This window comes from Cebus imitator, unplaced genomic scaffold (genome assembly GCF_001604975.1).
Source record: "Cebus imitator isolate Cc_AM_T3 unplaced genomic scaffold, Cebus_imitator-1.0 Scaffold15, whole genome shotgun sequence".
Classification (NCBI taxonomy): Eukaryota; Metazoa; Chordata; class Mammalia; order Primates; family Cebidae; genus Cebus; species Cebus imitator.
The window spans coordinates 6095046-6120294 of NW_016107330.1; the positions used below are offsets into that span (position 1 = coordinate 6095046).

General features: G+C 50.8%; 2 protein-coding genes and 1 non-coding gene across 16 annotated transcripts in view; all 3 read left to right on the plus strand.

Annotated features, from left to right (window-relative positions):
- The window catches only part of FHAD1 (forkhead associated phosphopeptide binding domain 1), a 162584-nt gene extending 149801 nt beyond the window's left edge, over nucleotides 1–12783 (plus strand). For 5 of the 14 annotated variants that reach the window (XM_017504765.2, XM_037729905.1, XM_037729913.1 and 2 more), the window contains 4 exons: nucleotides 1219–1299; nucleotides 3183–3236; nucleotides 9432–9541; nucleotides 12594–12783. In XM_017504765.2, coding sequence (XP_017360254.1) covers nucleotides 1219–1299; nucleotides 3183–3236; nucleotides 9432–9541; nucleotides 12594–12723 — 375 coding nt within the window. In that variant the 3' untranslated portion in view covers nucleotides 12724–12783. Of the gene's footprint in view, nucleotides 1–1218; nucleotides 1300–3182; nucleotides 3237–4131; nucleotides 4761–5064; nucleotides 5231–9431; nucleotides 9585–12455 lie in introns of those variants that run through there. The other 9 variants (XR_005196334.1, XM_037729919.1, XM_037729924.1 and 6 more) reach the window with 9 other exon arrangements.
- LOC119468036 lies at nucleotides 10435–10541 on the plus strand. The gene has a single exon (XR_005196666.1). It is a non-coding gene; the product is annotated as a U6 spliceosomal RNA (small nuclear RNA).
- Nucleotides 12784–22659: 9876 nt separating the features above from the next.
- Nucleotides 22660–25249, plus strand: part of EFHD2 (EF-hand domain family member D2) — a 20671-nt gene continuing 18081 nt past the window's right edge. Inside the window, exon 1 of the mRNA XM_017504932.2 lies at nucleotides 22660–23049. Coding sequence (XP_017360421.1) covers nucleotides 22739–23049 — 311 coding nt within the window. The 5' untranslated portion in view covers nucleotides 22660–22738. The remainder of the gene's footprint in view (nucleotides 23050–25249) is intronic.

Below are 25249 nucleotides of genomic sequence, written 5' to 3' on the forward strand. Positions count from 1 at the left end.
TGTGTGTGTGTGTGTGTGTGTGTGTGTGTGTGTGGTTTGGTTGTTTGAGACCCAGTCTTGCTCGGTCACCCAGGCTGGAGTGCAGTGGCACAGTCTTGGCTCACTGCAACCTCCGCCTCCCAGGCTCAAACGATCCTCCCACTTCAGCCTCCCAAGCAGCTGGGATTACAGGTGTCCACCACCACGCCTGGCTAATGTTTCTGTTTTTTTAGTAGAGACGGGGGTTTTGCCATGTTGGCCAGGCTGGTCTGGCTCAAGTGATCTGCCCACCTTGGCCTCCCAAAGTGCTTGGATTATAGGTGTGAGCCACCGCACCTGGCCAGCATATCAGTACTGTTTTATGCATCCTCGTATCAGTCCTGTTTCATTGAACTCACTATTTCCCAAGATTTTCTTGGGCCCAGGTATTTTCAAGATCCGGGTTTCTTCACTTCAAAAACACTGTGTGTTTTTGACCAAAAAGTAGCAATTGGTAGATGTGCGGGATGAAAATGAGATGGGGGTTGCAGGGTGATCTCGGGCCCTTACAAGGATGGAGAAGTAAGATCTGGCTAGACGGTTGCAGTGTGTGGATACAAGATGGCTCAGGAAACAGGCACCAGACCGGGTGCGGTGGCTCACACCTGTAATCCTAACACTCTGGGAGGCTGAGGCAGAAGGATGACTTGAGGCCAGGACTTTGAGACCAGCCTGGGCAACATAGCACGATCCCCATCTCAACAAAAAAATAAATAATTAGCTGGGCATGGTGATTCACACCTGTAATCCCAGTACTTTGGGAGGCTGATGGAGAAGGATGGCTGGAATTTTCAGCAGAAACATTTCAGGGGGAGCCAGCCCAGGAGTTGGTGACCAGCCTGGGCAATATGGCAAAACCCCATCTCTACTAAAAATTTTTAAAAAGTTAGCTGGGTGTGATGGCACACACTGGTAGTCACAGGTACTTGGGAGGCTAAGGTGGGAGGATTGCTTGAGCCTGGGAGGTCATGGCTACAGTGAGCCGTGGTCGTGCCACTGCACTCCAGCCTGTGTGACAGAGTGAGACCCTGTCTCAACTAAAAAAGAAAAAGAAAAAGACTCCCACGCAGTGATCCCCTATCTTCTGCCCACCTATTCAGCGAGTCCTAGCATCTCCTAGAAACCTCAGAGGCATGTCCCAGATTGGAACAGGTAAGGACACACCAAGCACTCTCTTGCTAACCTAATACTTTCACTCAGGAGCGTGCAGAGGAGCATGAACCGAGAAACACAAAAGAATCGACACCTTGCAACTGTGCCTTCAAAGAGAAAGACAGGCAGGTAGGGGAGGTGTTCTGATGTTGCAGACACAGAGTAGAGGCAATTTCAACAGGGGGTAAGAGCTCATGGTGTGCAAACGCCTGCATGCGCTGCCCAAGGTGCACCGCACACCTCCCTCCCTTCCCTCCCTTCCCTCCCTCCCCTCCCTCCCCAGCCGCTGCCCCACCTGCCTGCAGTTTGAATACAGGACCTAAGAGACAAGCCAGTGTCCAGCCCAGTCCATTGAGGTGAGAGAAGGCAGAGGGGAAATTCCAGCACAGCTTTAGCTCATGGAGCAGCCATCCTAGGCCACTAAGTGACTTGGTGACTTGGAGACAAGGCCATAAGAGAAGGGAGGAGCGAGGAGCCCCAGGAATCCCTGTCCTAAGAATGAAATGAGGAGGGTGAAAGATGGTGGGAGTGGTTACAAAACGGAGCCGGGAACTAAGCAGGATGAAAGTGCCTCGAATCAGCACTTCCACCCCCAGGCCGGCTGACGGGAGCCCTGCTTGACTCCACCTTCCTGGCAGCCAACCAGAAATGGGAAACCAACTTGGTGGCAGTTGACAGTGTCTGTAAGATTCAATGGATGGATACTTGCAAGTGTTCTTAGAACAAAGACCTTGCTGGACTCTCCCCCTTGAGGGGACATTGTGTGACATAGAGAGCAGCATCTTTAAGAACAGGCTTCATGCAGAAGCCACGTGACGTGGGCTAAGCCGTGGCTGAGAACAGCTCTTGAGACAGGTCAATGTCATCACAGCCCACTGAGTCCAGTAAAGTTTGGCCTGTAATCCCAGCACTTTGGGAGACTGAGGCGGGCAGATCACAAGGTCAGGAGATCGAGACCATCCTGGCTAACACAGGGAAATCTCGTTTCTACTAAAAATACAACTTAGTCGGGTGTGATGGCGGGCGCCTGTAGTCCCACCTACTGGGGAGGCTGAGGCAGGAGAATCACTTGAACCAGGGAGGTGGAGGTTGCAGTGAGCCAAGATCGCACCACTGCAGTCCAGCCTGGGCAACAGAGCAAGAATCCGTCAAAAAAAAAAAAAAAAAAAAGGCACTTTACCAGAATACTCCAGATTTCTGGCTTCTTTGGGAAATTTGGATACTCTGGGGACACTAGGTCCACAGTCCTACATGCCACCAGCTTCCAGCCCCTTTAGAAAGGACCTGGACCCGGGGTTTGCTGTCATCTCCATCTCACCCCCTTCTTTGACTTCCTGGCCCCTGTAGGCATGAGGTTGGTGACCCCTGCGGAAGGTTGGGGATCTCTGAGAGGGGGGCCCAGCTCCCTCCCTATCTGAGGTGTCCCCAGTATCTCGGGCTGCTCTTTCTTCAAGAACTATCTCTGAGATGCCACATCTTGAGGACTGCAGGGTCAGCAATTGTAAATCAAACCCAGGGAAATAGCAGGCTTCAGATTTCGGGTGACAATAGCATTCAAACAGGCCCCCTGAGGGGGGTTCAACCATCATGGGTTCCACCATGCCTGAGCCACTGGGATGTGGAGGTGTGAACCACGGGGCCTCTGCAGCCCCTTCCACCTGCTCTGGGATGCGCAGCCTCCAGCTAAAACAAACACGGGCCTCTGAGAAGAGCAGTGTTCCGCACAGGCCCTGGGTTGAGCAGCCTCCACCTCTGCTGGAATCTGGAACAGAGACCCCCAAGAGACTCAGCAAGATGGGGCTCCAGGTCTCCCAAAAGCCGCACCCCCTTCTTGTTGAGAAAATGGATTTTCCTCAACTTTCAGTTGCTACCCATTTAAAATGCTGTCCCTGGGAAGCCCTAGCATTCCAAATGGGTAGCATCTGAAAGTTGAGAAAAATCCATTTTTCTTTGATGCAAAAGGCAAAGAGGAATCTAAGCTAAATTTTGTTTCTATTCTTTCTATATTAAAGAGACGCGTATTTGTAGAGATGGTGAAGAACAGGATGCAGAACTCGAATTCCCAGGTGAGCAGAGAGAAGATAGGACGTCGGCAGGAGCCCCAACTGTCATCAATGTCACACCTGTTGCGTGGAGCACTTAGTATGTGCCAGGCACAGGGCCAAACACTTGGCATGCATTCTCTCATTCAATCTTCACAGCACCCTGTGGGTGAGTCAGTTTACAGAGGAGGTGTCTGAGGCTCACAGACTTTAATTTGTCCAGAGCCACAAAACTAAGTATGAGAACTCAGTGGAACTCAATGCAGATTCAACACCAGGCGAGTGCTTCTTGCTCTCCTTCAGGTAATAAACCTGATATAGTTTGGGTGGCATGTCTCTTGAATTTCAGGGAAGCATCCTCTAGAATTCTTTATTTTTTTTAAGATGGAGTTTTGCTCTTGTTGCCCAGGCTGGAATTCAGTGGCACAATCTTGGCTCACCACAACCTCTACCTCCCTGGTTCAAGTGATTCTCCTGCCTCAGCCTCCTGAGTAGCTGGGATTACAGGCATGTGCCACCACGCCTGGCTAATTTTGTATTTTTGTAGAGATGGGGTTTCTTCATGTTGGTCAGGCTGGTCTTGAACTCCTTACCACAGGTGATCTGCCCACCTCGGCCTCCCAAAGTGCTGGGATTACAGGCGCGAGCCACAGCATCCAGCTCTTTTTTTTGTTTTTTAAGAGACAGGGCCTCGCTGTGTTGCCCAGGTTGTTCTCCAACCCCTGGACCCAAGCCATCCTCCAGCCTCGGCCCTCCCCCGCAAGGTGCTGGGATTACAGGAGTGAGCCACTGCGCCTGGATGAATACTCTTTTTTAAAAGTTGGGAATCGAGTCTATGAAATCTTAAACACGTTGAATCATTGCCATTCACACATGAGCCCTGGAACTGGAATTGACCCAATCCACTCTTGCTTTGCAGAAAGTAGAGGGAAGCTCTCAGGAAGCTTGAACGCAAAACACATTTTGGTTGAATAAGAGAGACTTATTGAACAAATTTGATAAAAGGCCACAGTTATTCTGAAACAAAATTATCATTAGAAGAACTGAAGATACTCTATGCAGGGGACATTCTTGGAAAATAGAAGCCTCTTCTTAACTGACACCATTGTCCGAAGACTACTAGAAGGTGGCCGCTGCTCTGGATGTTAGGAGGGTAGAGAGTGTCCCCAGGGTCTCCCTGGACCTGAGACATTTGCCACCTGAAAGTGGGAATGAAGGGGAGGCCCGTTACTTAATCATCCACACACTTGGGAGAGACTGGAGCAGGCAGACACCGCCCGCTGCCAGGTGTGGCTGATAATGACATGGAGATGTAAATGACAGTGTTGACACTGGAATGCGCCCTGGATGTAGGGATATTGTGGTCCTCTTAGATGTGAAGCCCCCTGCAATTTTAGGCTCGACAGAATGGGGGCAGTTGGTGCTTTGCCTGAGAATAGAGTGACCTTCTTTATCCAGCCCCCCAGACATGGCTTGAGAAAAAAGTCCATTTTTCTTTGATGCAAAAGGCAAAGGAGTTTGATGTTTGGACCTCCTTGGTGCAAAAAGGTTTCCTCCAGGCTGGGGGCGGTGGCTCACACCTATAATCCCAGCACTCTTGGGAGGCTGAGATGGGTGGATCACGAGGTCAAGAGATTGAGACCATCCTGGCCAACATGGTGAAACCCTGTCTCTACTAAAAATACAAAAATTAGCTGGGCATGGTGGTGCATGCCTGTAGTCCCAGCTACTCAGGAGGCTGAGGCAGGAGAATTGCTTGAACCCAGGAGATGGAGGTGGCGGTGAGCCGAGATCGTGCCATTGCACTCCAGCCTGGGTAACAAGAGCGAAACTCCGTCTCAAAAAAAAAAAGGTTTCCTCCAGGTACCTTGCAACATGTAGCTTGGGGTCTCTGTCCTTTGAGTCCTTAAGGTGATGGAGTGAGTCATCGTGACCACCCCGAGGAAGATGGAACATGGACAATCCAGCCTTTCCGACTTGTATGCTCATAAAAAAAGTGTCCATCGCTGGTAAGCTTCCGAGCTGGATCTGTGCCTTTCTTTTCAAGGACCTATGAGTTTTTTTCTGTCCTCCAAAATACCATTCATTGATTTTTTTTTTTTTTTTTTTTTTTTTTTGACCAACAGTCTTGTTTGTGGGCTATATGCTAAAAAGGAAAATCTTCCAGTTAACAAGTACTTACTGAGTACCTGGGCCAGGCCACCTACCATGCTAAGCACCGGGGAGAGAAGGGCGAACACAGAGACTGTCCTGACATTCACTCACGCAACAGATATTAAGAGTCAGCAACGTGGCAGCGTGGCAGGGGCTGTCCAGGTGTTAAGATTCAATGACGAATCCTCAATGGGGACAGTATCACCCTCGAGGGGGCAAAAATTCATTTTTTTTTTTTGAGACAGAGTCTCACTGTATCACCCAGGCCAGGCTGGAGTGCAGTAGCGCAATCTCAGCTCACTGCAACCTCCACCTCCCAGGTTCAAGCAATCCTCCTGCCTCAGCCTCCAGAAAAGCTGGGACTACAGGCGTGCACTACCACACCTGGCTAATTTTTGTATTCTTAATTTAGACAGGGTTTTACTATATTGGCCAGGCTAGTCTGGAACTCCTGACCTCAGGTGATCCGCCCTCCCAAATTGGAAGGAGCACCTGCACCTGGCCAAAACTTCATTCTTTTATGTTTAAAGCAATAGACATATCTTCATAGACGTGGAGACACACACACACACACACACACACACACACACACACACACACACACACACACACACCCCTATCTGTAAAAGGGTGAAGGGGTTAGAAAAAAACCTCTAAGAATTCTCAGGGGGTGAGGTTGATAATTAAAGAAAGGTTGGGAAACACAGAGTTAGCTCGATGAAGAGCCTGGCTTACAGTCCTGGGCCTTTTGTTTTGTTTTTTGTTTTGTTTTGTTTTTTGGAGACCGGGTCTTGCTCTGTGGTCCAGGCTGTAGTGCAATGGCGCAATCTCAGTTCACTGCAATCCCCAGGCTCAAGTGATCCTCCCACCTCAGCCTCCCAAAGTGCTGGGGTTTCAGGCACGAGCCACCCCTGGCCTCTTTTTTCTTTTTTTTAAAGTAAATACACATAATGATTAAATAATAATTTTGTGCCCAGTGTTTGGAGGACAAATGCCCCTGGACTGAGCTGAGCATATGTCACAGGGACCCCGTCACCCCCAGTTCAAGCTCCAGGAGAGGCCTCCCTGAGTGCGGAATGTTTAAACCCAGACCAGGGGCGATGTGGGAGTGGGCAGGGGGCTTCCTACAGCCCAGGCGTGCCATTTCCTGAAGCAGCCACCCCAGGATGGCCTGAGTCCATTCACACCTGGGTGTCGCTATTTAAATGACTGGCTTCTATCCATGCCTTCCCATTCTAAGGGTGAGGCACCTGGTTCCAAATAAGCGGAATCTGTGCATTTCACGTTCTCCAGTCCCAGGTCAGCCGTCCAGGCTGCCTTCTGCTGCCCCATCCCTTGTCACTTCAAAAAGAGAACCAAAGCCCCTTCCGTGGTGCTTCCCATCCCATGCTCCTGGCAGCCCTGGGGCTGGGGCCCTGGGGACCCGGGACTCTCACAAACTCCCTGGCTCCAACTCTGACAGCCAACTCCACGCAGGGTCAGGGCACTGGCATTTGGAAACCACCCACAGTCAGCAATTTTATTGAAAATCAAATGAAAAGGAAGGGTTGTTTAGGGAGAAGGCTTTTGAGTTTGCTGTTTTCTTTTTCCCTGGGCATTCGGACAAATATGTGGGCTAGTATGAGACTGACTGACCCTTTCTTGCCCTGAAACAATCTTGAATGCAGAGTCTCAAAACGCATTTGAGGCGCCCGTCAGCCACTGTCACGGGCCTCAGGAGGTGATTTTTTTTTTTTTTTTTTTTAGACGGAGTTTCGCTCTTGTTACCCAGGCTGGAGTGCAATGGCGCGATCTCGGCTCACCGCAACCTCCGCCTCCCGGGTTCGGGCAATTCTCCTGCCCCAGCCTCCTGAGTCGCTGGGATTACAGGCACACGCCACCATGCCCAGCTAATTTTTTGTATTTTTAGTAGAGACGGGGTTTCACCATGTTGACCAGGATGGTCTCGATCTCTTGACCTCGTGATCCACCCGCCTCGGCCTCCCAAAGTGCTGGGATTACAGGCTTGAAGGAGGTGATTTTTAAATCCATCTTAAGGTGCAAAGAGCTTAAGAGATGGTCCTAACAGACCCTTCCACAGAAATCCTCCCAGAGTCTCCTCTCCGCCCTCTGAGGAAGGCAGGATCCACATTCATCCCTGTTTGACAGATGAGGAAACTGAGGGTCACGTAGCAAGTGGCAGAGCTGAAACGCGACCGGCCACCCAGCCGTCTTGCCCCGGGTATACGTGCAGCCTGAAGTCTGGTGGCATGGCTTTGCAGGAGATGGGATTGGCAAGGTGAATCCTGTTGGAAAGAAACCTGCAAACCACAGTAGTGTCCCCAGTGTCTCCAGAATTGTGTGGGCGAGAGACCTTGGGTTGCAGTTAACAAAAACCTACTCAGAAAGGGGGCGCAGTGGGGGCCTTTTATAAGAATACAGAAATAAGTGCCTTATTAAAGCTCCAGGAGAGAACGAGGAAGATACCCAGGCATCGTCTCTCGTGCATGCACGCACTCGAGCACACACATGTATCCATGTCATTCCTCTGCCCCTCTCTATACTGCCCCCCTGCTTATTTCTTCTCTCTCCAGTTGTATGACAGGAAGGGACAACCTCCCAGGCCCGCAGTTAAAAAGGCCAGCCCAGGGAGCGAGTGGCATCTCACAACCCATTACCCCAACTGTTGGGAGTGGGCATCGGAAAAGCCCAGCTGTGCCAAGTGTCCAATCAGCTACGACCTGGGAGGGGGTCATACACCCGGCCACCAGAATGCCCCCTCCTTCGAGCTGGGAGGTGCTCAAAGGGTTAAACAGACCCTCCCTTAAGCATACTTCACTTTCTCCTTCTAAGCCAAGCTTGTCCAACCGGAGGCCCAGGACAGCTTTGAATACAGCCTGACACAAATTCGTAAACTTTCTTAAAACACTCTAGGAATTTTTTTTTTTTTTTTAGCTCATCAGCTACTGTTGGTGTGCATGTATTTTCCATGTGACCCAAGACAACTATTCTTCTTCCAGTGTAGCCCAGGGAAGCCAAAAGATTGGACACCCAGTTCTAAGCCATCAGAGACATTAGACACATTCAGTTCAGTTAACAGCTTTTTAGGAAGAACACCATCACAACGAATGTGCTTGCCATAACAACCCCCCCCCCATATTTTTTAGGTTTCAAACTAAAAAATATGTAAATAGACCTGGCTTGGTGGCTCACGCCTGTAATCCCAGCACTTTGGGAGGCCAAGGAGGGCAGATCACTTGAGCCCAGTAATTCGAGACCAGCCTGGGCAACATGGCAAAACCTTGTCTCTACAAAAAATAAAATAAAATAAACTGGGCATAGTGGCGCGTACCTGTAGTCCCAGCTTACTTGGGAGGCTGAGGTTGGAGAATCACCTGAGCATGAGGAGGTCAAGGCTGCAGTGAGCCAGGATCGCTCCCCTGCACTCCAGCCTGGGCAGTGGAGTGAGACCCCGCATCAAGAAAAAAGAAAAGAAAAAGAGAATAGAGAAAGAGAAAGCAATATCTGTGTATCTGGAGCGGCCACCCCAAAACCTTACTAAGGCTCATCTTTGAGTAAGATGATAATGATGAATCATTTTATCTCTTAAAAAAAATAATAAAACCGGCTGGATGCGGTGACTCACGCCTGTAATCCCTTAAGTATAAATCCAGCACCCTGGGAGGCTGAGGTGAGAAGATCACTTGAGGTCAAGAGTTCAAAACCAGCCTGGCCAACGTGGTGAAACCCCCATCTCTACTGAAAATACAAAAATTAGTTGGGCATGGTGGCATGTTCCTGTAGTCCCAGCTGCTTGGGAGGCTGAGGCAGGGGAATCACTGGAACCTTGAGGCAGAGTTTGCAGTCAGCCGAGATCACTCCACTGCACTCCAGCCTGGCAACAGAACAAGATTCTGTCTCAATTTTTTTTTTAAGTAAATAAATAAATACAATAAAATACATGGGAAGTGTCTAGTCCTCCTCATTTTAAAAATAAATAAATAAAAAATAACAAAACCACTTGAGTGGAACAATTGGAGTCTCACTGCAATGGAGTTTGTGTGTTTTTTCTCCTGCTTGTCATAGGTTGGAACCAGAAAAGCCACCCTAAAGATGGACCAAGAAAGAGAGATGCTGAGAAAAGAGACCTCCAGCAAGTCCAGCCAGAGCCTTTTGCATTCGAAGCCTGGTGGAAGGTACTAGAGAAACCTCATCCCACCAGGCCTCGTGTGACCCTCTGTGAGTTCATGTGACTCTTCCATGTCGTCTGTGTCAAAATACTGAGTTGCTTTTGTAGGACTTTAAAGATTGTTACCCTGGTGTTTCGCTTTCTAGACCAGTATTTTGAACAATATTATATTTTGGAGTGTGTGGGGAGAAGGGTTCTTTTTAAAAAACACCTATGGGCCGGGTGCCATGGCTCACGCCCGTAATCCCAGCACTTTGGGAGGCCGAGGTGGGCGGATCACGAGGTCAGGAGATCGAAACCATCCTGGCCAACTTGGTGAAACCCTGTCTCTACTAAAAAACACAAAAATTAGCTGGGTGTGGTGGCACGTGCTTGTAGTCCCAGCTACTAAGGAGGCTGAGGCAAGAGAATTGTTTGAACCCAGGAGGCGGAGGTTGTAGTGAGCCGAGATTGCGCCGCTGCACTCCACCCTGGTGCCTGGCGACAGAGCAAGGCTCCGTCTAAAAAAAAAAAAAAAAAAAAACCACCTATGAATGTACACAAACTCAGGTGTATGAAGAATAGAAGTTTGTAGCCCAGATGTCCAGGCCTCGTAGATATAATTATGTGGTTCCACATTGGGTCATGATGTACCCAAATACCAAAACTCCTAAGAGTTCCGACAGACTCAAACTTGAGAAAACATGAAACTTACCCTGGATCCTCAGGTAGAATTGTAACTTTGGAGCTATCAGGGCCTTGGGACAGTGAGTTTAAATCTCAGTTATGGCCTGGCACGATGGCTTACGTCTATAATCCCAGTAATTTGGGAGGCCAAGGCGAGTGGATCACGAGGTCAGGAGTTCAAGACCAGCCTGGCCAACATGGTGAAACCCCATCTCTACTAAAAATACAAAAATTGTGCTTGCTTCAGCAGCACACATACTAAAATTGGAACAATACAGAGAAGATTAGCATGGCCCCTGCACAAGGATGACATGCAAATTCGTGGAGCGTTCCATTTTTGCGAACCACATTGCCATGTATGTACCTATGCAACAATCCTGCATGTTCTTTACATGTACGCCAGAACCTAAAATGCAATAAAATATATATAGATATATATTTTAAAAATACAAAAATTAGCCAGACCTGTAATCCCAGCTACTCGGGAGGCTGAGGCAGGAGAATCACTTCAACCCAGGAGGTGGTGGTTGCAGTGAGCCGAGATCACACAACTGCACTCTAGCCTGAGTGACAGAGTAAGATTCAATCTCAAAAAAAAAAAAAAAATCTGTTTATTATAATAAATTTAGAACACCAATCGTTTTATTGCTTCCGTAATAATGACTAACATCTATATAGCACTCCACAATTTTCAAAACACATCTCATTTAATGCTCCCCCAGCGCTGGGAGGTGAATAGTATTATGTTCGCCATTTGACAGATGAGGAAGCTGAGGCCCTGAGAACTTACATGGCCTGCCTAAAATCACACAGCCAGTAAACTCGAGTTGGGTCTTGAACCCAGGTTTCTAATTCCATCTCACACTGTCCATTCTGGTACACCACATGGCCTAGTTGTTACCATCCCAGGCCACAAGGACAGACCAAGTCCCCAGTCACCAAAGAGCACACGCTGCCCCGGTCACAAGCTCCTTCTGCACAGTGCCTGGAGAGACCTCCATTCTCATTTGCTGTACTATTTGCTGCTTCCAAGCCCTGCCTTCTCTCCATCCATCCGTCCCCTCACTGCCATTCTTGTGTGGCCAGGCAGCAAAAAAAAAAAAAAAAAAAAAAATTGGAAGAGCCGGAAGTCATTAATACTCTTTTTTTTGAGACGGAGTTTCACTCGTCACCCAGGCTGGAGTACAATGGCACCATCTCCGCTCACTGCAACCTCCACCTCCTCCCAGGTTCAAGTGATTCTCCAGCCTCAGCCTCCCAAGTAGCTGGGATTATAGGCACCCGCCACCATGCCTGGCTAATTTTTTGTATTTTTAGTATAGACAGGGTGTCACTGTTGGCCAGACTGGTCTCAAACTCTTGACCTCAGGTGACCTGCTCGCCTCGGCCTCCCAAAGTGATGGGATTACAGGCATGAACTACCACACCCGGCCTACTGTTTTTATTTTTTTTAAAGCCACAATTTTAAAAAAATGTATTTTTTAAACGGATTAAACCTGGGAGAAATAGGGCAAATTCTTGGAGCGATATTGCATAGGAGGCACATCTTACATGTGGTTAGGGTCTAAAGCCAGTGAGAGGCCAGGAATGGTGGTTCACACCTGTAATCCCAACACTTTGAGACGCTGAGGCGGGAGGACTGCTTGAGCCTAGGAGTTCCATTTCAGCCTGGGCAACATAGTGAGACCCTATCTCTACAAGAAACTTAAAAATTAGCTGATGTGGTGGCGTGTGCCAGTAGTCACAGCTATTTGGGAGGCTGTGCTGGGAGGATCACTTGAGCCCAGGAGGTTGAGGCTACAGTGTGCTATGATTGTGCCACTGCATTCCAGCCTGGGCAACAGAGCAAGACCTCGTCTCAAAAATAAATAAGTCAGTAAGAAAGGGGAGCATAAATTGACTTTACAAATACTCTAGAAAATCTCAGACATGTTCAAGAACCTAATACATGAAAATATTAGACTGTACCATAGTCCCAAATATAGAGCTGAGAGTCTTCATGCAGTTCCAGGGCTACAGCCACCATTTTCCCCCTCGTGTTCATGAAAACAAAGCCAGTCTTCAGAAGAAAAAGGACACTGGAGTACCTATGCAACAAGGAGAGACAAAAACCCGCAGAACCCCAGAGAGCCAGTGCAGCAGACACCACAGCTCCTCAGCAGATACTAAATCTACGTAATCATTGCTCAGCCATCACTTTCCTCCACCGTGTAGGCTCAAAGCTAATCATCGTGATTTTCTTGCCTCCCTTGCAGCTAGGGCAGGCCATATTGTACCAATCTGGCTAATGGCATATAAGGAAAAGTCCCTGTGGAGGGCTTCCCTTCCAGCTTCTCTAGGAGAAAGCATTCACCCTTGGTCCCTTTGTCTTGTCTCCTTTCTCACCCCTGGAGCTCTGACTGGAAGCTGGAGCAGCCACCTTGGGGATCAGCAGACACCAGCAGCAGGCCAAAGGATAGTGGAATGGAGGAGCAAGAAGGCCCGGGTGGGCACCCAGTGGCATCGCTGAGCTCTGAATCATGAATGAACTGCCTACCTCTGTACTTCCTGTTGTATAAGACAAATAAATCCCTATCTATTTAAGCCACTGTAGTCAGGTGTATATATTTGTAATCCCAGCACTTTGGGAGGCCGAGGTGGGCAGATCACGAGGTCAAGAGATCAAGACCATCCTGGCCAACACGGTGAAACCCCGTCTCTACTAAAAATACAAAAATTAGCCCACGTGGTGGTGCTCACCTGTAGTCTCAGCTACTCGGGAGGCTGAGGCAGAAGAATCGCTTGAACCTGGGAGGCGGAGGTTGCAGTAAGCTGAGATTGCACCACTGCACTCCAGTCTGGGTGATGAGAGCGAAACTCCGTCTCAAAAAAAAAGACAAATATTTATTATTTCTTTTGATTCCATGGGTCAAGCTACACACTTCCTGTCAGGACTGTCTTGGCTGGGGCTGGGTGGTTTAGAATGGCCTCTTTCACGCACTTGGCCTTGGCAGGCGAGTTGGGTTAGGGCAGTAGTTTTGTCAACAAGGAGCAATTTTGTCCCCCAAGAGAACTTTGGCCATGTCTGGACATAATTTTGGTTGTCACAATGAGGGAGGGGCAGGTACCCATCTACTAGGTAGAGGCCGAAGGTGCTGCTAAACATGATCTACAATAGACAAAAGAACTCCCCACAGCAAAGAATTATTTTATCTAAAATGTCAATAGCACTGAGGTTGAGAAACGTGGTCTAGAGAGGCCTTCCGCTGCAGCCCTTTGTCTCTGCTCAGCACGCCCACTCATCCTTCAGCCCACTGGACTAGGCCCGTTCACATGTGGTGGCCACGGTTCCCCAGAGCAGCAGGTGAGAACGGGCCCCCGTGCACAAGCACTTTTCAAGTCTCTGCTTGCCTTGTGTTTGTTAACATCCCATCAGATAAAGCCAGAGTAAGTATGGGAGGGGCTCCAAATTTTTACAATCTACTCACATGGGGTTTTCTGCCATTTGAAGCTGAATACATTCTCAGCTGACCTGGGAGAAAGCTACCTTGATTCCCAATGACTTTCTGATTCCCAGTTTCCTTCTTTGTGAAGGCCAATGCCAATGCCTGCTCTTGGGTTCCACTAGGACCCTTTGTGTCACTCAAGATCCCTTGGTTGTAAACGACAGATACTTTCTGTGGCTAACTTAAATAGAGATTATTGGAAGGAAGTGAGGAAGATTAGAAAATCAGTGGCTAAGCAAAGCTAAAGAGTCAGGCTTGGACGTCAGGAACTGGCTTTTCTTCCCCATAGATGCTCCCTGTTTGCTTCAGCTGGTTTGAGTTTCTGTTCATTTGCAACCAAATGGGCATTTACTAAGACACTCTGCTACACAGCCCCACCCACTATAGATTCTGAGAAGCTACCGGCAGTCTTTCCCCTGGGGGGGGCACACCACGGTACAACGAGGTACCTGTATACCCCAAACCTCCCAATCTGCTTCTGATCTTTCGAGAAGCTAAGACAAACAACTTCCTTCCGCCCTTGCCAATGGGAGCCCATTTGGATCCTTGGATTCGTGACTTTGCAGATAAGGTGCCCTTCTCTTGAAACTTGGCAGCGTTACCATCGCCTGCTGTGTAGAAACCAGAGTCATGAAATGTCTGGAAGGAAAAAATAGCTTCCAGATCTGCATTCCAAGGCGTGCTCCTGGTAAGTGGAGTGGTTTCCAATTTTTTAGGGACTTAGGAATGAAAGCAATCCACTAAGGATGTGAGAAACCTGAACCGGATAATGCTGATGCGCGCCTCCTTCCCATGCTGAGGCATCCCGAAGCAGGACGTAGGGCACCAGTGAGGGTTGGCTATTTCAGCTCATCAGCTTGGCCTCATTTCCATCAGGTGCACTGCTCGCATCCGTCTGCTCAGTGTCACAGGTTATTTTGGGCAATTCATGACCTTATGTGCCAGCTTTTGTTTTTAAACATTTTTCTTTGCCCATCTGTTACCCAGGAATCCATCACAGTGCCTCCGTCCAGTTGGGAGAAGCATTAGCAGGTCCTTGTTTTGCGTTTCCTGTCATCTTTAGCACACTGTTTTCCTTTCTAAGACCCAAAAATATTGGAGGCGGAAACCTTATCTTCTGGGTAACTGTGGTCTTATCATCAGAGAGTATAGTTTTACAGTTAAACAACCAGCTCCATCCATTCAGCCAGTGGATACCGGGGACCTACTGTGGGCCAGACACTGATGCTGTCATGTTAGTTAAACCTCATGGCCTTGACCTTTACTCCTTTTCAAATTCTGATCCACTGCTTTAACTGAAAAGGAAGTGAAATCGTTAATTTACTGGGTATGTTGCATAGGAGCACTCCCTTTTGATGTCCACATATCTTGTTGGCCCTGTAGGGGATTACTGCTGGGCGTTCTTTAAAGAGAGCAGCATGCAGCAATGACCCTCTTCCTGGGAGTTTCTTTGTGCCTTTCATCAGTTGAAATATAATAGCTAATCATAGTAACTACTTCATACAGAGTCCTTCCTGGCCATCGGACACTGTGCAAAGCATGGTCCAGACAGTATCCCACTTCATCCTCACTGTCATCACTCCTGTTTCCTCTGTGAACATGATGAACCCAGAGTAGGTAAGTAACTTGCCCAAGGTCACACAGCAAATGTTGGAGCCCAGACTTTATACACACAACTGCTTAATATGGCACTTTCCTCGGTGAAGTCCAGGAACCAGCTGGTTGTCTACTAATGAATGAGGACAGGATGACAAACTTTTTCTGTAAAGGGCCAAATAGTATATCCTTTCTTCTACAAAGGGCCGTTATGTTCTATTGACCGTAGGTCTCTATCACCACCACTCAACTCTGCCAGTGCAGCGTGATCCATAAATGAATGAGCATGGCCGTGTTTCATTAAAGCTTTATTTATAAAAATAGGAAGTGGGCTAGAATTGCCAACCCCTATGTTAAACTGTCACCCTGAGTAGATTATGAGGATCTGCATAGCTGTTGCCTGCCACATGACTACCTAGAAGCCAGATTATTGTCATCTTCATCATTGAGACCATTTTGAGCGTTTACTATGTGCCGTGCACTGCAGTAAACACTTTCCATAAATTTTATCATTTAATCCTCTCAAGCACACCAGGAGATAGGAGTGCTTGAGAGGATCCCATTTTATAGACAATGCAAATGAGGCCAGAAGGTAATTTGGCCAAGGTCACCGCACTGGGATTTCCAAACCCACCTCCTAACCATTACACCACTTTGAATATGGGGAAAAAGAACACCATTCAATGTGCTTTTTCCTGTTCTCTCAATCAACACCAAAAGCAATCGACAAAGACAGAAGATGCTGTGACCACATGTGGAGGGAGATTTCTCTCCACCCTCAAGCAAGCAATCAGCTCTGCAGCAGACACCAGCCGGGTGTCCACCATTGCTCTCTACCTGGGGACAGCATCAGATCCCACAGGTTGAGGGCTTAGTCCTAAAGACTTGCCCACTTCAGACACCAGTCACAAGTCCAGGAGTCCGGAACTTGTGACCCACAGGCTTCTGGTTGGGGTTCCCATGACCCCTTGTGGATCTGATTAATCTGCTAGAGCATCTCACAGAAGTCAGAGAAACACATTAATTGATTGATTGTTTATAAAAGATATAAAGGACACAGGTCAGGCATGGTGGCTCATGCCTGTAATCCCAGCACTTTGGGAGGCTGAGGTGGGCGGATCACCTGAGGTCAGGAGTTTAAGACTACTTTGGCCAACATGGTGAAACCCCGTCTCTACTAAAAATACAAAAATTAGCCGAGTGTGGTGGCGGGTGCCTGTAATCCCAGCTACTTAGGAGGCTGAAGCAGGAGAACTGCTTGAACCCGGGAGGTGGAGGTTGCAGTAGGTCAAGATCGCGCCATTGCACTCCAGCCTGGGCAACAAGAGCAAGATTCTGTCTCAGGAAAATAAAGGATACAGATGAAGAAAATGCACAGGGCAAGATATGGGGGAAGGGGCAGTTTCCACACCCTCCCTGAAGCACCACCCCTGAGGAACCTCCATCTGCTCAGCTCTCTGGAAGCTCCTGAACCCTGTCCTTTCAGGCCTGTTGTGGAAACTTCATTGGGTAAGCATGAGTGAAGCATGGACAGCTGTCAAAATGGGATTGGACAAAAAGATCTAAACCCACCAAGGCCTGTCTGTCCAAATTCTTCTTGGCCTCTCTGTGCAGCATCCCTTCCTCTAGGGTATTCGGCGGACCCCTCTCTGGAATGAGATTAGACCCAGAATCAGAATCCTGCTGTGAGCAGGTGAAGGGGGGTGGAAGAACTTCAGAGAGGGAGACCGTGTTCACTATAACAAGGGCCATGGGAGTTACAGGCCAGGAACTGTGGACAAAAAAACAAATATAGGCTTGGTGCAGTGGCTCACGCCTGTAACCCCAGCACTGAGGGAGGCCGAGGCAGGAGGATTGCCTACGCCCAGGCGTTTGAGACCAGCCTGGGCAACATAGCGAGACTCAGTCTCTACAAAAACTTTGAAAAATTAGCCAGGTGGTGCATGCCTGTAGTTACAGCTACTCAGGAAGCTGAAGTGGAAGGATCGCTTGAAACTGGGATTTTGAGGCTGCAGTGAGCCGTGTTCTTACCACTGCACTCCAGCCTGGGTGACAGAGTGAGACCCTGTCCCAAAAACAACAACAATAACAAAAACTCTATATGTAAAATATCACAACCACACTGCCTTTTGTCATCAGAGAGGTGCATCTGCACACTAGGAGCACTGTCACTGGGTCTAAGAGACCTGCCTCTCCTGGACCGAGCCTCAGGAGACAACACCTTCGTGGTGCATTCCCTTCCTCTAGGCATGCTGGCTTCATACCCCCCTGAGAATCACCTGCTTTCTTTAGTTAATACCTTAGGTCATCCAGGTGTGGTGGCTCATGCCTATAATCCCAACAATTTGGGAGGCCAAGGCAGATAGATCTCTTGAGTTCAGGAGTTCAATACCAGCCTGGGCAACATGGCGAAACCCCATCTCTACAAAAAAATACAAAAACTAACCGGGGGTGGTGGTGCACACCTGTAGTCCCAGCGACTACTAAGGAGGCTGAGCCTGGGAGGTTGAGACTGCAGAGTCATGATCACACCATTGCACTCCAGCCTGAGTGACAGAGAGAGACCCCTGTCTCAAAAAAACAAAATACCTTAGGTCAGGTGTCCCTGGCCTGGGCACCATGCTATTTCCTCTGACTGGTTTTGCCTGTCTCTGCAATGGTCCATTATGTGTTGGTTTTATGATGTCCCTTTCAGTTTCCCAGGCTCTGGGGTGCCTTCGCCGTGGCCACATGCAGTGTTTACTCATACCTTCCATCTATTCCCTCTGCCTGTCTGCTGAGCAGAGAGCTACTTAAATGACCTCTGGGCCACAGTGATGGCCAAGGACCAGCAGGTCACCCAGCCCCAACCCCTATCTGATGCCACCAATGCTGTCCTCAGGGAAGGCAGGAGACAGACACTTGAGAGGCTTGTTTTTGAAGAGCTCGTGTTAACTTTTGTGTTAAGTCATGTGGGTGCACAGAGGTGTCACTTTAGCAGCTTCTCTTTCTTGGCAGTGACCTTGAGACCTAAAAATGGGCCACCAGATGCCCTGGAGGGGACACAGAAGACTCCCAATCTGTCCCCAGCCCTCAGGCAGAGCAGGTCCTCATGCATTCGTTCAACAACTATTTCTACAGCACTCACCTCGGGCCAGGTACCCTGATGTGGGCACTCAGGATCCAAAGTTGAAGCAGACAGACAGGTCCCTTCCCCCAGGAGGTTGTGTTGGGAGTAACAGATATTTTACTAACGCTTTGCTAGGGAAAACAATTGCTGGGTCTTGACCAGAGGGAAGTTTAGCTGGAAGACTGGTAGCCTCTCTCCATCAGTCGCCCAGTATGGGGTCCAATAAACCTCACACTTCAAAATGGCTATTCTAGCTCTCACCTCCCTGTCCCCCCACTTGCTTACAACCAGGAGAATTCCAGGACCAGTGCCCAGTGCCCAGTACACTTAATAAATATGTCCTGATTGCCTGCCTGTTGCTGGCAATTCTCCAAGTAGCTGTTGCAAATATAAAAATCGAAACCAGCTGCCCATAATATTACCATCTTCGGAAGGGGTCCAGGAGAGCACTGTGGGAGCAGCATTGCTGGGTTTTAAGGTATTCCCCCCATAGGCACACAAACACAAAAACACTCTGGGAATTTAAAACGGAGCTAAGGCTAGGGCCCATCAGGGTGTCAAACTTGTACACCGAATTACCTGTGACTTAGAAGCAGAAAACACGCCCAGTTGGACATCTGCAGCTCCCCTGAAGGATCATCCTGGTTTTCAAGTGGATTCATAGCATTCAAGGTAACCACAGAGAGCTGAATAGTTAAGTTAGTTTCTGATAACCTGCAAATGGGTCCACCTGCAGCTGTTGCCCCGTCGTCACTCACTTTTCCTCCTGCCTCTTTGCCCCCATTCAGTGGTCGCATAATGCCTGATGTCAGCACCTCTCCCCATTACACCCTTTGCATGGTTTCCAGATCTTGCAAAAGATGGGAAAGCCTCTGAGATCAACCAGGCTGTGACCCCGTCCTGCTTTCACTCCAATTGCCCCAAATGAATATTGGTGCTGCCCCTGAACTTTGATCTCTGTGCACTGTCCTCCATCTATCAAGGGTTTCCTGATGACCGGGGAGTGTTTGTCATGACTAATTTGCAAGCTGGTATTTGTAAAGTGCTCAGGGAGCCCTGCATTTTGTGAGCCAACCTCATCTCCGCCACTTCCCGAATCCTTTCCTGTTTTCCCAGCATCTCAGGCTGGTGGGACCACACAGTTCCGTCAGGCTCCAGAATATCCCCATGCCATCTCCCCATCACCCAAGAGCTCTTCCCAACTCTTTCTCCCCTTCTTGTTTATTTCCCCTGCCCCTTTTTCAAAGCGCTGTTGTTTTTCTTAATATCGCTTCACCCCTCCCCAAAAGACAGTTATACAAGGAGATGTGGGAGGAAGAGAAGAAACATAAGTAATGATGACTAAGCCCGCCTGGCTCCCTTTGCCACATTGGAACATTGTCAGAATTGGCCGGCTCGCCCTTGCCTCTGTAAAAAGCCTTTGCCAAGGGTGTGATTTTTCCTGAAGATCATTCTTTCCACATGACCAGATGCTGCAGTGTGTCATCAGGCCAGCTCGTTTCTTTCTGCCAGAATCTATGCTTGGGGCACAGAACTCAGGGTCATTTAAAAGTGATTTCCCCTAATCAAGAGGCAAGTGATATTTCCTGGAAGTTTCACCACCAATTAGGGCTCATTGGATTTCTCTGCTTTTCTTTCCATCACTGCTTCTTTGATCCTGAAGAAGTGCTTTTCTTGAAGTCCAATGACCAATGAAATGACCAATGAAGAAAAAAACTTTGAATAAAACATAGCCCCTGCAGCGTCCATCTCTGGCCCAGGCCCAAAGCCTCTGCAATGGGGCCAAAGTACTGGGCAGCTTGAGGTCACAGTCTCAGAGCTTTGCAAACCTGGAAAACCTGTGAGAAAAGTCAACCCAAGAGGTGTTAAAAGGACTCACCCACCCGGGCAGCATTTCCTGAGTTCTGTCTGAGTTTCACAGTTGCAAGCCACCAGCATTCAACAGCCCTTCTGCAAGACGCTATAGGTAATAAACAGGAATTCCCCAACCTGTGTGTCATGGAGCGCACCCTCCCTCCCTCCCAAGGGCTATGTCCACACAAGCCAAATGGGTAACTGACCAGAGAGCTTACTATGCACACGTGGTCCACATAATTCGAACCCAAACCCCAGGGTTTTTTGTTTTTTTTTTTGAGATGGAGTTTCGCTCTTGTTACCCAGGCTGGAGTGCAATGGCGCAATCTCGGCTCACCGCAACCTCCGCCTCCTGGGTTCAGGCAATTCTCCTGCCTCAGCCTCCTGAGTAGCTGGGATTACAGGCACGCAACACCATGCCCAGCTCATTTTTTGGAGTTTTAGTAGAGACGGGGTTTCACCATGTTGACCAGGATGGTCTCGATCTCTTGACCTCGTGATCCACCCGCCTCAGCCTCCCAAAGTGCTGGGATTACAGGCGTGAGCCACCGCGTCCGGCTCAAACCCCAGGTTTTTTACATATATGTAAGTTGTTTTGCAAGCAGGCAAACCCCTCAATTATCGCCTTACTGTGAAGTTTGCTCCCACGTCAAGCAGCTGCAAACCGTTTCATAAAACGGCAGCCCAGCTTCATGCAGAACCATTGGAAATCATAAGCTGGAGTAAAATGAGTCTCGTCAGTCTTGAAAGTAGTTAGCTGCTTTGTGAGGAAGACTAAGAGTTCGACAAACTTAAGCATCTACAAACATCATCTGCAGACATCATTTTAAACATTTTAATTTACATCCTGTCCCTAGTACTTTACATTCCTTAAATAACTATTTTACTTCTGTTGAGAGCTTCAAGGCTGCATACGGGAGAGATGGAAGTCTGTCTTTTGCAAGTAGCTGGACCAAGCTGCCCCAAACTAAAAGAAACTTAATTCTGAGCTTTAAAAAAAAATCATTTAAGCTGAGCATCTTTATTGGACTCAAACATAATTTCATAAAGAAGTGAATGAGAACTTTCCATTTTCTGAAACTTGAAGGTTTTTTCCTCAGTTTCGTCCTTTTAAAAATACCTTTTCAATTAGTTCAGCAGCAAAATATAATTTTAAAAAATTAATTCAGCAATGTTCTTAAACACAGCAAATTGACAAATATCAACTGAGTCTCTGTTCTGTGCAAATCACTGGGTAACAGCTTGCTGGCTTTACATTCCCACGGGGTCCCTGCCTCCAGAACACACTGGCTTTGGGGCCCGAGATGCATCTTTTCTCTGCACCTTGGCTGGTTGGAGCAGTTTCAGTAGAGGGGTCCTGACTGACCTAACGTTTCAGAGAACATGCACACAGCATAGTCCTCCTTCTAAATCAGTGACTCCCAAATTTCAGTGAGAACTCCCCTGGGTGCTTGTTTACATGCAGATTCCTCGATCCCACCCCAGAGATCGGTTTCGTTTGTCCAAATTGGAGCCTGGGAATCTGTATTACTAACCTAGGCCACAGTGGTTCTGATGCTGGAGGTCCAGAGTTGTGCAGTTGTAAGGGAACAGCCCAGAACACCAAGTTACTGATTGTCTGAACTCTTTCCCCAGCCCTGTCCAGGAGCTTTTGGGGAGAACATCTCTCTCCTGGGGACCCCATCAAAATGGCGACATCATGATTTCCTAGTCAGTTTCCCTAAAGTAGAGCCACAGGCGACCACACTGGCCCAGCAGCTATTCTGCCAAGTCATCCATGTGACAGTGCGGGGCCTCAGGAGAGAGGACCACCAGCCCCTTCCCCTGTCCCTCATCCCCTGTGGCCGGGGGCCCTTGCAGGGGTGCAGTCCAGCCGCATCTCCCTCGCAGCTGCTAGTCTGTCCTATTCCAAGAGGCAAGCGGCGCCCGCCACGGTTCACCCTTAACAGGGGTTTCTGCTGCCCAGGTCCACCTCGGAACCCCTGCAGCCCTCATCGGGAACGCCAGTGTTTAACAGCGAGTCGTCTCCATGGCAACCGACAGGGTGTCACAGACATAGGATTATGACTTCACGGCGTGGGGATTCCAGAGAAGGGGGTGGGGCGGCGCCCCCCGAGCCCCGCTCCCCACCCAAGCCGCGGGGGAGGAGCCCCCTTCCCTCCCGCCAGGGCCCCGACAGGACCCCTCCCGCTCAGCTGCCACAGCGGGCACCAAGAGGGGCTGTGGCTTTCCGCCGCGCTCCCCGGCCTCGCGGGGGTCACACGGCTGCGGGCGGGGAGCGCAGGGCACACTCGACCCCCGGCGGCAGGGAGCGATCACGCGCACGCCGCGCGGGCCCGGGCATGGGGGCGGGGCGCGCGGTCCCCGCCGGGGCCCAAGTCCCACCTTCGGGGGCGGCGCCTGGCCCGGGGAGTGTCAGGAAGAGGAAGAGCGCGGCCGGCGGCGCTGCGCGGCGAGTAGGGGCCCGGCCGAGGCGAGCGCCGCGCGGGCCACCATGGCCACGGACGAGCTGGCCACCAAGCTGAGCCGGCGGCTGCAGATGGAGGGCGAGGGCGGCGGCGAGGCCGCGGAGCAGCCCGGGCTGAACGGGGCGGCGGCGGCGGGGGCGGCGGGGGCGCCGGACGAGGCGGCCGAGGCGCTGGGCAGCGCGGACTGCGAGCTGAGCGCCAAGCTGCTGCGGCGCGCCGACCTCAACCAGGGCATCGGCGAGCCCCAGTCGCCCAGCCGCCGCGTCTTCAACCCCTACACCGAGTTCAAGGAGTTCTCCAGGAAGCAGATCAAGGACATGGAGAAGATGTTCAAGCAGTGAGTGCCCGCGCGACCCGGAACCCCCTGTCCCACCGCGGCGGCCTCGCGCCCTGGCTGGGCCGGTGAGTGCCCGCGCGACCCGGAACCCCCTGTCCCACCGCGGCGGCCTCGCGCCCTGGCTGGGCCGGTGAGTGCCCGCGCGACCCGGCCCCCCGCCCGCCCCGCGACCCGGCCTCGGGCCCCGAACCCCCCGATCCGGGGACCCCGCGCCGCCCCGGGACCCCTGCCGCCGGCCACACTCCCCTGAACCCAGGCGCCCCGGGGGTGGGAACCCCGCGGCCCCTTCCAGATCGAGACCCGGCACCCCACCACGCACGTTGGTCTGGGGGACCCCCGGCCCCTGGCACCCGGCGACTCCTCGTATTTGTGCTGCCCCCGGTACACCCTAGGCGCGCCTACAGAGTGGGGAACCCCGAGCCTCCCTCCAGATAGTCGCCAGACCCTGCGATCCCACCCCCCCCACCACCACCACAAGTGTGGGTCCCGGGCCCCCCGCCCTGTTGGTGGTGTTTCTCCCCTACCCCACACCGCACACACCGAGGCTGAAGTCCCGGCGGCCTTCCTTCCCCCATCCCAGCCTCCCGCATTCCCCACCCCCACCCCAACACTCACTGGCCGTAGACACCCACCCCAGCGTCCCCCGCAACACCTCATGCCAACCACATTCCTTTCCTTAGGGTCTTTTCATTTCCTCTGCTTATCTCAGGTGTCCCTCAAGGTGGGTTCTGGGCAGGGACACCCCCCCAACTTCTTCTCCAGTCATTCAGCATCTACCAGCAAACTGGGGGCAAAGACTGGCCCCTCCACCCCCAGCCCCCACCCACTCATTAGCCAGGACCCAAGTCCTTCATGCATAGTGGTCTTCCTGGGAAGGGACCCCTGGCCCTGTTCCCCCTCTGCAGGCGTGTAAACCTCCCCCGTCATCCCTGGGGGCTGAGTCCCCTCTGCTTGGAAGCCCTCCCTCCTCCCCCTGCTTCTGTCGCAAGGCCCCTGTCTCTCCTCCCCACTCCATGTATCCCCTTCCCTCCCCACAGGAACCCCCGATGTCCCACACCCACCCTAGTTGGAAAAGGGGCCCCTTCCTATGTGACTTGCCCTGTTACCCCTACCCCTACCCTTTTTCTATCAGATTCCACATGCTGTGCCCTCACCAGGGGAGATGGGCACCCCCAGGCCTGTGGGCTCATCCCCTGTGCCCCCACAAAACAATCGTAATGTCGCTGTAGAGGGGCTACAGAGAGAGGGCCCAGCTCCCCTCGGGCCCATCCCTGGGTCCCAATCTGTTGGGTCTAAGAAGCACAACCACCCTCTCCCAGCTATGTGTGTGCCCAGGGGTTGGGGAAGGTGCCAGGGCCCCTCCCCTTGGTACATTTCCCCACCTCGAGTTCCCTGTCCCCCTGCCCCTGGCTCCTGGAGAGGGAATAGCCTCTGTTCCACGGTCTGGGTGCTGGTCTGGAGTGATTCTAGAAGGGGATAGCATTGGCCTGAGGCTGCGTCCTGAGGGTGAGCCAGGAGGGCGAACCCACCTGGCACCCGCAGCCCAATGCCAAGGGAAGGGCGCCACAAGGCCAGCTCCCCCTTGGCTGGGCGGGAGGTGGGGGCAGACCAGGGGTGTGAGTCTCAGCCACATGCAGCTGTCTGTGCCCAGACATCAAGCCGGAAGCCCAGGAAGGGCGTTTTGCAACCCCACGGCTTGAGAAAGGCGCTCCCCCTGTTCTCCACAGCTCGCGGCAGCTTCTGCATTTGGCTTCAAGGCAGGGGAAAGGTTTCTGATTCCCAGTTGGGGGTGGCTGAGGAGTCCCATAGTTTCCCAAGGTCCATCTGGGGGAAAATCAAGTCCTTGACCCCTGGCCCGTCTGAACCTCTTTGAGAAAGTCCCAGGGCGCCTGCCTCCTTGACTCCAGGGTGTTCGGCTGGAGTTCTTCTGAGGTTTCTTCCCAGCCAAAGACTGGCGAGACTGGGAGAGCAGGATTTCCAGGGTTCCTGGAAGAATAACTTGGATGCTCTCTGGGCGGGTGGGCGGACACAGGGGTGAGTATGGGTCACTGTCTGTCACTGTCCCCGGGGGTGGGGGGGGGAAGTGCAGAGCTGATTCAGACCCCACAGAGATCCCTGTGTTGATAATGCTGAGGTGCTCACCAAGTCCTTCAAACAGCCCCGGGACACAGAGCTCTTCCTCACCTTTGTGCAGACAAGG